The 14,512-nt window shown below is 41.9% G+C and overlaps 1 protein-coding gene and 1 long non-coding RNA gene across 51 annotated transcripts in view; one reads left to right on the forward strand and one right to left on the reverse strand.

Moving 5' to 3' along the window:
• The window catches only part of LOC148413763 (protocadherin gamma-C5-like), a 216,405-nt gene extending 206,291 nt beyond the window's left edge, over positions 1-10,114 (forward strand). For 34 of the 50 annotated variants that reach the window (XM_088431329.1, XM_088431333.1, XM_088431334.1 and 31 more), the window contains exons 2-5: positions 4,009-4,067; positions 5,310-5,363; positions 6,683-6,780; positions 8,106-10,114. In XM_088431329.1, the coding sequence (XP_088287455.1) occupies positions 4,009-4,067; positions 5,310-5,363; positions 6,683-6,780; positions 8,106-8,392 (498 nt within the window). In that variant the 3' untranslated portion in view covers positions 8,393-10,114. The remainder of the gene's footprint in view (positions 1-4,008; positions 4,068-5,309; positions 5,364-6,682; positions 6,781-8,105) is intronic. The other 16 variants (XM_088431339.1, XM_088431341.1, XM_088431313.1 and 13 more) reach the window with 1 other exon arrangement.
• Positions 10,115-10,350: 236 nt separating this feature from the next.
• On the reverse strand, positions 10,351-14,304 carry LOC148413766 (uncharacterized). Its single transcript, XR_015867674.1, has 3 exons — positions 14,258-14,304; positions 11,143-11,255; positions 10,351-10,722 (listed from the first exon to the last, which is right to left on the reverse strand). It is a non-coding gene; the product is annotated as an uncharacterized LOC148413766 (long non-coding RNA).
• Between the last annotated feature and the right edge of the window lie 208 nt (positions 14,305-14,512).

Raw genomic sequence — 14,512 nt, forward strand, 5'->3', positions numbered from 1 at the left:
TTGATGTCATTTTTAGTCCACAGCAAGTGGCAAAATGGCTGCTCCGTGGGATGGATGAAAATGGGTGGTTTTGTTTGATGAAATCATTTTCCTATCACAGTGTTTGCAATAATGCTGTGTGGAAAATCTTTTGACTTTCCTTTTTGTTGTTTCCCATGAAATTTTCAAGTGATTGCTTTTGGTCAGTTAGGATCTTCTCCAAGCATATTTACCCTGCTACACATTGCATGTTTAGAGTGCATTTTACTCTATAAAGACAACATTTGGTCCCAATATAACCAAAAATTTATATTTTACTCTCTTCCAATTTGAAATGTTACTTTTAAATTTAACATTGTTGAGACTGGGACCAAATATAGTCTTTTTAGAGTAAAACATATATGAAATTCATTGTGTTGATGGTTCTCAGATTTTTACCAAGCATGATAATTGTTAGGGGGCAAATGGTTGAACCTTGTTTCTGGCAGATGGTGTGAAAGAATTGGCAGATTAAAAAAAAAATATTTGTCATGTTGACTTAGGGACTGTAAAGCTGAGAGGAAGAGCACAACTGAATGATGGGATGTGAAGTAGAGGAAGGAGGGCTAAAGAAGAACATACTCAAAGGAATGGAAGGAAAAAAACATGGTACACAACAGGAAGTCACAGGGTCACCTTATGACCCCGTGACTTCCTGTTGTCCACTAATGAATAGTCGCAGCACTCTGTTGGTCAAAATGGTGTCTCTCTGACAAGTCAAACGTATGACTCTTCAGTATCCAGGTTAGGTTAATTCATCTAAAGCAAAGTCATATTGTGTCGGACAAAACAGGATGCGCTTTCTGTCATATGCTTTATTCATCATGTAGCTTCTCACATAGTTTCTACGTAGTGAATTAGCTCGGCCCCCAAGGTCAGCGGCGTGCCATCTGTCGCGGCGCTTCCATGTGACACGTGCTTGCAATGAGGACAAGAGAATGAGCCAGGAAGATAAAGGGGAAAGGGATGGGCGGCTTTACACACACGGCAACAGAAGGTGCTTTCTTTAATGCTTTTAGAGCGGCGGCCATCATGTTGAGCGCGCTTGAGGTTGCAAGCGTTAAGTGGGACACACAAAGAGCCTCATCGGTGCGGGTAATTTTAGAAAGGAGCCGTGAGCACCGCTGACTAATATTTCATCACTTCCGCATCCATTCTTTTGCACTGTGCCGCTCCGGAACACTTGCTTTAACATGCCCTGAGTAATGCTTAAAAATAGTCAATCCTTTCGTCAGCTCATCGTCGAAAGCCTCCGTTCTCCTTTAAGTATTCATATAACAAGGTGTTTCGTCGGCTGTTCATCGTTTGTTTATGTGCAGGCTAGTCTGGTTGTTATGCAAATAGATTTAAACATCACATGCGGAATATTGGCTCATGCAGCTCTGGGAAAATATCCTCAGGGTTTTGTCAGTTACCTGGTCATGTTTATTCAAATCAAACACATGTCTTTATATCAGCAGAAATTGAACCAAGATGAGATAGATAGGAAATTCTACATCCTATCGCTTGCTTTTCTAACAACATAGAATTAGAAGCTGTGAGAGAGCGAGAGAGAGACCGTTAGCAGAATAAAAATGACTTCCTCCTTTTAGTTAGAGCGCCAGGTGCTGTCCGGCCAAACTATTTTAACCATCATACACTTTATCATCTGTGCCTCCCAGAGGCCTAAAAAAACACCAGATGGAGTGAAGTGAAGATATTTTGCTTGCACAAAAAAAATCTACCGTAGTTTTGATAGTTGAATGGTGCATCATGCCCAATCACAAAAGTATTTTTAAGTTTTATTTTAACGTGACAGATGTTCGCCAGATGCTCTCATGCACTGGTAAGACAACTGAGGCGGCTCATAATTTGTTTGTCTTAGTCAAATATTCGACAGATGCAGACTAAAAGTGCTTTAGCCTTTAGGTAAGAAAGGTCAAATAGTCATTCTGCTTGGATGAGACTTGCAGTTGTCAGCTCATCTTTGTCAAAGGTAACGTTGGACCAGGTGGTGTTAAAATGGTCTTGTGATATGTAAGCGTATTTAAAAATGTAATGAGCATTTTTTTTCCAAGCAGTGTTTCATAATCTTTTTCCCCGACCTCGAAATGGTGTATGTGCTGGAGCCGCTCGTACGGCAGGAATGTTGGGCCTCTTCCTGGATGTTTGCCTTCAGTCGCTTTCTATCAGACAAACACACATGCCCGCACTCATCACAGATGTCCATTTTTAGAACGCGATCATAGGCCAAACTCTGGAGGAGGATTGCGAGCGTTCGAGCAACCTCTTTTCATTCACAACTGCTGTGGTTTCTTTTTGGGATGGTTGCTGATTTTGATTCAGCTTTGCCTTATTTGCTCAGTCGTTATTGCAGTTATGTGGGAGACCACATGACTTACACTGTGTGGCTCAAACATGAACATCATTATCATAAAGGTAATATTCTCCTGACCACCATATTCCCTGGGAGCTGAACATTCTTTTTAATAATGCACCGCATCATCTTCCCGGCCTCTCGCTCCGGGGAGCTCTTGTGTCGATTAAGCAGCACAACGTGGAGCTCAGCCAGGGCCATTCGCCGCATCAGTGCACAACAAGAGAAGCTGGGAAGAGGTGGAAAAGACATAAACAGTCACGAAGATATGGCTCATAGCTTGTTCTCATGGGATCGTTCTTAGGTTTAGGACATACGTATAATCGTGTAAGTTTTTACCGGATGGAATCTTGGACTATCACGATTCAATTCTGATTTGGGGGTCTACGATTTGATGATTTTTTTTTCAACTCTAAATCGCTATTGATTCAAAAATGATGTGCAGACAATGATTTGTAATTTGAACAGTTTTTACTGGGCTCTAATTTCAAAACTACTAAGCGTGTGACAAACACACTTAAAATTTATTCCGTCCCTCTGACAGACACTATAACTCTAATGTGGCCCTTTATAAAAATGAATTTGACACCCCAGTTTTAAAGTTTTGAATGGTATGGAAAGGGCCATTTTGCTAAAAAAAAAAACTAAAAAACCAGCATGTGGACAATAAATTCTATATTCTTCCTTTTGATTTATTGGCAATACCTGTAAAATATCAAAGAAATTTCACCCTCATTATTCTTCTTGGTTTGTCAGCTTTAATAGATATGATAAATAGATAAATTATTTAGATGTTTGCAGTTAGTGACGTTTAATATGTAGATGCACCTTTTTTTGCTGAGCTTGAAATGTCCAACATTTGAATGAATGTTAGAAATGTCTGACTTCATTTGAATGCACCATGTAGGTAGCAGCTAGCACTAACATTGGCGACTTGGACGGCCAATGCTACCTGTTAGCAACCACAGCTGCAAAGGCCAATTTCAAAATAAAAGCATTGCATAGCAATTGCATTGACATCCATGTATTTAATGTGTCTGGTTTGCACGGCGGTTGTTGCTACCACCGAGCTTCAAAGCTGGACGCTTCTCTTCTTTGGCAGTGCACGTCCAACACAGTTAGAGGGAAGCCAACAGGCCATATCTATAGTGTGCTTTCTTCGTATTCTGACTTTAAAGTTTTCATCTTGCTTAACCGTGTAAACATTTACTACAAGAGTCACATGAACGTTAAGAGACTTTTGAGAAAAAAAACATGAGAATAGTCAACTTTTCCAGCTGGTTCCCGTTTGTGTCTTGTCGCCCTCTCATCAAGCAGACATTTAAGGTTTTTTTTTTTTGTTTTTTTTTCCCATTAGGATTTTCCATTTTGTCTGGTTAGTGTGCGGTAGTCCAGTTAACTGATTTTGTTTTTGTTTTTTTTGCTGTTTGTTTCTTTTCCACAACTCTTGGAACAACAAATGCATGCGGATGATTCTTGAATAGGTTTCGTCTTGCTGAAAACCTGCAAACATGCTCTTATGCACACACCTAACAGATGTGTCAGCCAAAAAAGTCAACATCACATGAGAATCCTCGTCAAGTTTGTTGATCTTGAATGTGCGATTAACGTTGCAACCTTTCTTCTTTTTGCAGCAAAAGCCACCCAACAATGACTGGCGTTTCAACCAGGGACCAAGACCAGGACCTAGTGGGTGAGTAAATGTCCACCTCTTTCTCACACTCACTGAATGATGATGACGATGAATGAAGAAGTAAGAGAAATAAGCTGCTATTATCATCCTATTGGGATTACATTACAAAAGACTTTTAGTGTGAGGTAGCCTTTCCCCTTCTCACGCTCCTCAGCGGTGCAACCCTGCTTTGTAAAATGGCTGCCGCAGACTCCTCTCCCCCTCCCCCTCGCGTTCCTCTCCTCTCTGCTTGCTCAGTACTGCAGATGAGTGATGGTGGCCCGAGCTGGTGGGGGAGGGGAGGATGCAGTTGTTCTCGCCTCCTTTACTGACATCCATGAGGTGCTTTCTAATCACACCAATTCCATGTGATGTTTCTGCGTCAAATTTTGCGGTTTTGGTCAGTGTGTCTTCATTTCCACTGATTGATGCTTGGGGCACATGTCATGGGCTAACATTTTGTAATGAATATTGCACAATATGGTGTTTGTCCTTAAAACATTAGCTGGCGGGAGTGAAATTGGCCACGAAGCTGTTCCCCTAATAAATACTGGAGCAATAACAGATATTTTGAGCAAGTTACTTTCTTTGTATGACATGTAAAATGGGCATAAAAAAGATTCTAAAGGGGAGCTGGATCAAACATTCTCCCTTGAGTTTAATAGAGCATTGAATGGAGAAAGCCTCCACCATGCTGAACATTCCCTTTGAATAAAATATCTTCATTGATCCACACAATTTGCAGGTCTGAATTTTAACATGAGTATTCTTGAATTATGCTCAAAAAAGCTCAGTCTTGAATAACATTGTCAGAGAGGTATTTATTCATCAATGTGTTTCTTACTGTGGTTTTACTTTAGCAGTGATACCGAACAATCTGTCAAAACTGAGAGCTGTTTCTGACACACCATTACAATTAGAGTATATCTTACTTGGGCCCAGCCTATTCATATATGTCCACTGTTTTTCTCATAATAATAAACATAATAATAACGAAAGGCCGGGGTTTTATTCACCAACTTCATCAGGACTTAGTAAGGTATCTTGAATCGGTCAAAAGATTAAAAAAATGTCTTCTAGAGCGGGGACAAATGAATGGGCTGGGTCTCAGGATGATCTAGCCATTTGAGATGTGGAGCACTTTTAGAAACTGTACAAACTAAAACCACAATCAACATCTCTGTGAGACAAACCTGCAACTCTTGTCTTAGCTCTCAGTGGGTAAACATGTCTGTCAGACTGTATAACATGTTGTGTTTTTAGTCCCCACATGCCATACGGTACTCATATACGATGGACGCCGAAGAGTGGGACAAGGTACTACTTTAGACATAGAAAGTTTGGCCACTCTCTGCTCTTTGTAGCTGACCAGCATTTGTGAAAAAGAAATCAAACCTGATTGGTTTATAAGAGCGGAGAGTTTCCTGTGATAGTGCACCCAGGCTAAGTGTGTGTCTAGCTGTACCTAACTCATAGAGCTTGTGTTAGTATCCCTAAAAGTATGATGGGGTTTGTTGAGCCGTGTGCATTTAGGCCACAATGCCTGCTGTGGCGTTTAGGACGGACTGTGGCACTTTTGTGCGTGCAGTGTCGTGCCATATATATGTGTGCAAAACCAAACAAAATGGAGCTTGTGTAATTTCCTTGGCCTTTAATGTTTTGCCTTAATGTTTGTATGTGCTTAGATGTCATAGCCCAACAGTATCACATGCGGCTTTGTATGTAATTTATCAAGTGGACGGCGGGGAAGTCTGCCGTAAAGTCAACAACCAGCAGCATGTGGTTATCTGCACATTTAGGCTTGATGTGCCTAAAATGTCCCCGGCGAGGCAATAAAACACGGCTGGAGGATATAAACGGCAGCCGGGTCGGGCCGGGTGTCCTCCCTCTGGACCGCAACTTCTAATCCTGCCCACAGGAAGTGATAATACTGACCGCAGGAAGAGCTCAACGGCCACAAAATGTGATAAGTGAGGAGATGCTCGTTTAGCTTAAATGAAGCGCTCACTTTTTATCTTTCGTGATGAGAGGAAGATGGCGGCTTCAAACTAGGGCCTGGTTCACACTGGCAGGAAGAAAAAACATTGTTGACTTATGAAAAGCAGGTGTCGGGGGACGTAAGTCCCCCTTTTTGTCCACAGTTAATCTTCTTTCCATTTAATTCTTCTGAAGTGCGGGACGATCTTGTTGTTTGTTGTGCATCACTAGTATAACCCAGATTACAAATCGGCGTGACCCAGTTGTTAGCAGCACAGCTTGAGTTTATGCAGCACGAGGGTGACTGTGAAAAATAATAGATTGCAGTTCTCTTTTGTTCCCTACACAAATTGCGCTCTTTGAATAAACAAGTCTGCTAAGATGGAGCTTGGCCACATGGAAATGATCAGTTTGCATTAACCCATGTTGACGCAGCCTCAGCATTAAATATTAACCAGTCATGATCAATGGAAGGACGGAAAGCGTGCACATATGGTCTGACTTTGGATTTACGTTCAAACACGCTTGCCATTGTGACGCATCACCACTCCACTCTTCGTCAGTTGCTTTGCCACCGACACAAAAAATGGAACGCATGACCCGCCACCTATTTACAGTTGCACTTATCTTCATCTTCTCTCCCCCTCCTACACGCGCAGGGCTGCTGGAGGACCTGAGGTTGCCATGGGAACCGGCCCTTGGCCCCAACCCCCAACCGAAGCTGAGCAGCTCCAGGCCTTGATGGCTGCGGCTAACGGTGAGCAAGACACACATTGGCAAATCTCCCTTCTCAATACTGCATTGTTTAAAAAAAAGGCGTACGGTTGAATGATTTGTCAGCTGGTTGTTTTAAGCCAAAATTTTAATAATGAGCAAGCTTTTGATACGCCGCCACGAGACTGAATTAAAGTAAAAAAGAACAATGCGGTTTCAGTTTGTTTGAATGGGACAAACAGTCAAACAAATCAAGACAAATAATATTGAAGGTAAACAAATTACACTTTATAGAACCTGCTATTCTTTTTTTTTTTTTTTTGTCAGGCAGAATCAATACCTCCAAAATCATCACTTTTCAGCAGACATTAAAAAATGCTAAGTTTGTTCAACGAGAAAGTTAGCAAGCAATTTTAAATAGTTTTGGTGGAAATACTAGCTAGCTAATGTCTACATCCCCCTGCTAAGCTAGCTTGTGTCCAGCTATGTGGCATGTTAAGTTTTGGCCTAAACTTACCTAATTATAAAACCGTCCATCCATCCATCCATACATCTTATATATCTTATCTGGAAACATTTTATTGGAGGATTCACACAAAAAAAGTCAAAATGTAAGTCAAGGTACCACTGTACTTGTGACCTTCCTTTCTCTGCATTCCCCATGTTCTCCCTCTCCCCTGCACTCAAACTGAGTTCACATCTTGATGACTCACTTGGAAAAGAAATGTAATTTGATTTGAGCAATGAACGCAATGCAGGGAACAAATAAAAGATCTCTCAAGTCATCAGTGAAGTTTCCACTGCTGTTTTCATCTCATTGTCAGTGAAGTGCGAAAAAAAAAAAATCTTCCTAGTGCTCAGCCATGTCCACGTCAGCACAAAATAAGCCCAAGTCCCTAGGAAGGAAAAGAACGTGTGTTACATGACAAAGTCGCTGATAGGAAGAGGGATGTTGTGTACATTTGTCAATGTTTGAAGTAAGCTCAGTCGACTTTTCATGCATGTTTACGTAAAGGAGCAGCAGCATTGGCTGGGGTGGGGGTGGGGGGTAGCGTTCCCGTCTCTGCATTGCAGAGGCTGGGGAAGCGTTATGAGCTGAGGAGTGATGCACACAGAGCAAAGGACAAAGCGAGAGACATTAGACTGCATTGGAATAACACCATTAACCTGTAGCCTATTTTTCTCTTATTTAATATAATCTGAAAGTGGATCTGCCACGTTTTTTTTAGTCCATTTCACCCCAAATGGCAGCATTCAAGAAGTGCACCAGATGTCACAATTTTAACTCAGAACACACAAAAAATCTTTGACATCACCATTTTTTGGAATTGTTGTTTTCTTACAAGTTTGCTCCCTCTCACCCTTCAGTGAGCGAGGCAACCGGCACCCTGGGACCCGGCACCATGGGCCTGAGCACCCGCTACAGCCCGCAGTTCACCCTGCAGCACGTGCCCGACTACCGGCAGAATGTCTACATCCCCGGCAGCACGGCCACGCTGACCTCCAACCCCCAGCAGCAGCAGCAGCAGCAGGCCATGGCCCAGCAGGCCAGCCAGCAGGCGTTGCCCCCGCCGCAGCCGGGCCAGCCCGAGCCCCCGAAAGCCGCCCAGACCCCCGCCTCCAAGAAGAAGTCCACCAAGAAGGAGAAGAAGTAGAAAGGGTGGCGGAAGGATGCTCGCTCGGGTCTGACGAGAGATGAAAACCCCCCGTACCCCACCATGAGGTATCACGCGATGGACTGTTCTGATTGGTTCTTTGGAAGCGAGGAGTCTGAACGTGCCCGGGTCTTTTGCTTGTAATCAGTCGATATTTGCTGGCTGGGTATGGGGGGTTATTGTGATTTTCTTTTCTTTTCTTTTTTGAAATTTCTGCTAAGACAAAAAACCTCCAGAGGTTGACAAGGCTTAGAAGCAAGTGATGTATTCAGAGAATTGTTTATGTCTTTCATGTTGGAGTTATTGTGCTGTTTCCCTCAAGTGGAAAGTCAGCTGTTGTGAGTACATTAGTCGCCATGATATTTTTCTGTAGGCTCGGCCTTTGCGGGATATTCGAGCGCGGAGATAATAAGGCTGTTCCTTTAACCGCTATTACAAACTCGTCTGCATGCTCTTTAAAGGTTCAAACCACATTGTGCTAGTTTAGAGTTGCAAACTATGCATTGCAAAAGCAAAAGAGGAGGATGCCACGCCCCCTCCCCGGCCCCCTGCCAAATCGCTGGTAAACGGAATGCAGATGTAGCATTTACCTGGCAAAAAAATACAAAACAAACAAAAAAAAACTTTTGTAACCATAGTTTGAAGAAAAACAACATTAACCTTCTGAGCATGTATCCACAATGGAAGGCAAGGTGGTGTCCGGCTGCCCCCTCCCTAAACCTAACCCCACATTGAGAGCCAAACTTAAGTATTGCACTGATATTAGGTATAAATCACATCTGGATGAAGTATTTGGGGCATGTAGTGAGCCTTGCCACATATTAGCCCAACAGGGTGGGCAACCTGGGCTCCAATCACTGAATGTACAGAGGAACCACTGTTGCCCCGCCCACCTCTAGCTCAAGCACACTGACCCAGGCTGGGCTCAAGGTTCTCGGCGAGGCAATACCATTCGCCATACTCGTCCTTCGCCACTATTCCAAATCCTCCCCCGCCCCCATAGGATACGCTCACTTGTAAATACACACAAGTCGTGTTGATGGTATGAGCCAGGTGTTTGTGTTGTAGGGACCGCCGCCGTCCAACTTTTTCCAAAATGAAAAGTCCTTCTCCACAATGCGTGGCTCACTACTGGAATGTGTTGCATTTTGTTTTCCAAGAAAATTAAGAAAACCACAGATTTAAAAAAACAAAACGAAAAAAAAACTGTTATAAATGAAAATCTGAGATGTTCTTCAAGCGTTTGTGTTGCAATGTAGTAACCAAGCACCATGCCAACTAACTCTTCTGTGTAAATAAACAAATTAAAGATAACTTTAGATAAGTGACACACGTAGACTAGTTAACTTGTGATATGTGTTGCGCATATTTTTGTGTTCATTTTCTCTTCTATCTTTTATCACCCTGTAAAGAAACAAAAACGTATGAAGATGTTTCTATCCTTCTGTATCCTCTCAATGTTCTTTTTGCCGTGACTTGATCTTGTGCATTCTCTTTCTGTCCAAATGAACAAATGACTATAAATATTATATATGTGTATGTCCGTCCGCTGCTGAATTAACACTACTCTATCTTGCTGTATTATCTTTCTTATCAAATGCTTAGCCCCCTCCTTTCCCCACGCTTTATCCCATTACTCTTATTTTTATGCTAATATTTATATTGCTGTTTATTTTCTCTTGAACACTGACATTTCAAATAAAAAGATTATGAAATCAGCTATATTTGCCTCTCATTTTGTATATTTTATATTCACTTCACATTTTATATGCTATACACTGACCATCAATAGCACATTTATTGATTTAGATTTATGGAGAAAAACGACCATGTTTATTTGACCATGAGTATTTATTTTTCAGGGAAATAAAATGACCATGTATAGTAAGGCATCTGTAAAGAAAAAACCCCGACTTAAGACTTCACAACCTTTAGTGACATGTGGCGAATATTTTTCTGTTTGAATTTCCGTTTTTTCAGGTCAATTTGCAAAAAAATGGGGGCCTTTGATGTATTCTGAATGACCTAAAAATAGACTATAAAATAATATCAGAACAAACAATTTTTTTACGAAACAAGCAAAAACATAACAGCTTGCGGCCAATTCTGCCTGGAATAGGTTCACACAGGTTGGCAAGGAGCATCAAACGTCCCAAAGATCTTTTGGATCCCATCTTCCACAATAACACGGGCAACTATAAATAGCCTCCTGAGATGTCACCATGCAGGAGCAAACGGCGCTTTGACTTTCTGCATGCTGCAGATGTTGGGGGATGGAAGCACAGAGGTAATGTGGAGTGAGGGCGGCGTCCTGATGCAGCTTTTCAAACCTGTGGACACATGTTCCAATTACTGGGACTTGAAAAACATCTCGGACACTTAGGTGATGCAATGTTCTTGCATTCATACTGTATATCTTCAAGTTACCTTCACATTGATTATGCTTTTACTAACATTATTTCATCCCATCACAGGAAATGGTCTTGTCTGACTTGATCATTGTATAAATCTATGAGAAACTCAATATTTTATGCAGTTCTTAGTCAGAAGTGAGCAAGTCAGTAAGTGTGACACACAAAACTATGATCAAATGTTTCCGTCAATAAACATGCTGCAACTCCAAAACAATGGTATGTTTTCTCCAAACAATGGTATGTTTTCTGGCTTGAAAAAACAAAGACCGATAGCAAAATAGGGACATCAGCCACAGCCATTTGCATATCCAAAATGGCCGAATCCTCTCTCCCTACCTCGACATTGTGTTCCATGGTTGCTATGGCGACTGCCAGACCCAGAGAGCGCTCTGTTCTCCCCGCACTGAGTTAAATCTGTGCAGCAGCCATGTCGGCGTGGTCCTGCTGAGCTGCAGGAAGACAAACACATTGAACCATTACTCAGAGCTGAAATACAGGAAACAAACACGCACACACACACACACACACACACACACACACACACACACACACAAATGAGTCAGACATAGTAAGTACTTTGGCCCACTTTGATTCACTGCTAGCATACAGTAAAGTGGAATGTTGACGTTCTAACACAAGCTAGCTTCTGAATTCTGATTGAGACTTGGGTGACCAGTTTTTCAAATGTAAAAACTGGGACATGGCAAGTTTGCTGAAAAGGAACTATTCAATCAATTCTCATGAGGAACTATTTTTTCACAAAATTATTAGTCAATCTGGTGACCGTATTTGCTATTACTTTAGCTAATGCTAAAAACTAGCTTGGATTACAATTCAACAGTGCTAAACTGTTAAATGCACTCTACATGATAAAACTTTTTTTAATTCCTTGCCGCTCCAACTTGAATTGACATGCACCTGGTTTTGATTTTGACTTTTCAAATAACTTGAACATAGTGTTTCTATTGCCCTTTGAGTTGTCTTATTGATTGAGTGGTAAATTAACGCATCTCCCCGTCGACCATGTGAGCGAGTAAATTCCTCGCTTTCCTTTGATTCTCCACGTAATTATCATTTGTTGATTGCGAACAAACTTGTTGATAAAACTGAAAATCAATTGGCGCAACACTTTGCCACATTGGGAACGCGCTACCGCAATTAGCTATGGTCTGACTTGATTTCGTCCACACCAAAAACGTTTTTTTATTCCGAAATAAAGTGAGCGTGAAAGTAAACAGTTTAAATGCTTGGTTTGCATGACTATGTGATTGACATACATATGACCCAAAAATTGGCTTGTTGGAAAGAATGAATAAATTAATGACATCCGGAACACGACCTTCTAAAAAATCAGGTTAAAAAAGACAATCTCATTAAAAATCATAATGACATTATATTCCTAAATATAATATCCTGTCCAGCCATGAGAACAGCAGCTAAAACGCAAGAATTGCACATGACAGATGCGTCGAGGGTCAGCGAGTGATAAAAAGGATCTTTATTGTGGTGCGTCTAATGTATAGCTTCAAAGTCACTTCATCAGCGGATGACTCACAGAGACTGGTTGTGTCCCCAGTGTCTGAATGTGGCAAGAGAAGAGAGAAGCGCTTGTTCTAAAGTGGCCCCTTTACAGTCCCCTCCCTGTCTCGCCTAATTAAGCACATTCCCACTCATTAGACACAGCAACATAGATACAAATCCACATTAGAAATAAATCTAGTGACATACTGTATAATGGAGTTATCCAATATCATGGATGACCTCCTTCACTTAATGACATTAGTCAGTAAACAAAGACATCATAGACAGAACAAAAGCACTTAAGGATGTCTGAAACAAGTGCTTAGTTTTTCTGCATCACAGTCTAGGGTTCTGGGTTCAAATCTCATGTCAGGCCTGTGTGGAGTTTGTGTGTCATGCTTGTGCTTTTTACATTTTCTCCAGGGTACTCTGACTCATTCAAAAATTCACTAAATGGTCACGTATGAATATGAGTGTGAAATTTACAAGACTCCAGGAATTTCAAGTGTAGAGGAACAAATAGTTTTCTGCTTATGCATTTGTGTAATCAGAGGACTAGCCTTCAATATGATTATTTCAAAAAGCAGCGCATTGGTGAGTTAACAGCCACACAAAAAACTCTGAGCTCTAAAATGAATGGTCTCCACGTTCATTGAAACAGACAAAAAAAAGGACCTCATTTCCCGCCACTGAGTCACATCTGATCCTCATTAGGAAATAGCAGGATGTGATGTCATGGCAGTGTGTGGCGGGACAGGAAGTTTGTGCCTCTTTTCCCTTGCCGCCTCCCCCATGAGTTCGCTGAAAAGGAAGGAGCCCACCCCCTACAAACTTCCTCTCTTCTTCCTTCCCTTTAACCCCCCCCCCCCCCCCCCCCTTCAATTTCCCCACTTTGCTGCAGCTGTGTGTCATGGCTCCTCTGTGTTTGAACAATGTGCTGAATTTACTGGACACACATGACTTCGTTTGGGGGAATAATTGTTGGATGGCATGTGCTATGTCATACACAATACCACCATTGACTTAAGTGACACACTTTGAAAAAATAGTGAGTGGAGCTTTTTGAGAAGGTTGACTAGTCTTCTAGTTCTCATGCAACCCAAAAGATGAAGAGTGCACTCTTTTCCTTTAGCTAGATTCGCCTTATAAAAAATTAAGAAGAAGAACCAATTTTATCCTGACTCATTCAGGATATGCCTGGGTAGAATTTTCTCTCTATTGGTTCTTTCCTTGACTTTGCACATGGTAAAAATTGGTATGGGGCGCTTGTGCCATTGCGGCCTGCCAACGAGAAGTTTTACTTCCTGGTTAGAAATGTCAGTACTCATATTTAAAAAAAAATGAAACCCCCATCAAATGTAATTTATATGCAATATTTAATTGTGAAAAGTGTAAAAAATGAATGAGCTAGGTCCTCTAAGGCTAAGCGCAGTCTACTTTCTGCAACGGAATTATCAGTGCCTGGGGCTCAGCACCCATATGTGTGCTTGCCAGTTATCCCAGACTAGCACAACATGCTAGGACATACTGCGCTGGGACCAAAATAAGGATGTGCACATTTTTTACACCAAGGGCACAGGCGCCAGTCTACCAAAATAGGCCCATTTTGTTAAGTTGATGGCTGAAAGTGTAGCATGGCATGACTAAAAACATCGTAAGTTCCCTAAAGTCTTTGGTTTAGTCGACACCAAATTTAGCATCTTTCTCACATACGATTCCAATTTGTCTTGTCCCTAGCTAGAAGAAAAGGCGGCATCAATTAATTTGGACCACTGGAGCCTGAATGTTGCTATGGCTAACACTAGCCGGATTTAAAGCGACACAGTAATGCGGGCTGGACTGAATCAGAATGAAGAGCACAATGCTCCCTTTCAAACCTCTTTTTTTCCCCTCTTCATATGAAAAAGGCCCCTTTTTGGCGCTTTCTTACTGCAGTCATCTTCTGGCCTCGTTTCCTCTGCCAAGAGCCTTTGCGCGGGTTTTCTCAGCTGGTAGGATGAAAGACAGACGGGGGGGAGAGAAACAGAGACAGGAAAGACTGGGGGAGAGACATGTAGAGCGCTCGTGGGGAAGGGGGGGGGGGATTAGGTATGTGGAGATGGGGGTGTCAATAATTGGTTGTTGTTATACTTCACATGACAAAAACAAAGCATTTTCCTTGGGATCATCCATGGGGGAGCCCTCC

The sequence above is a fragment of the Hippichthys cyanospilos genome, chromosome 13, assembly GCF_059441005.1.
Source record: "Hippichthys cyanospilos isolate Australia breed blue-spotted pipefish chromosome 13, RoL_Hcya_1.0, whole genome shotgun sequence".
Lineage (NCBI taxonomy): Eukaryota > Metazoa > Chordata > Actinopteri > Syngnathiformes > Syngnathidae > Hippichthys > Hippichthys cyanospilos.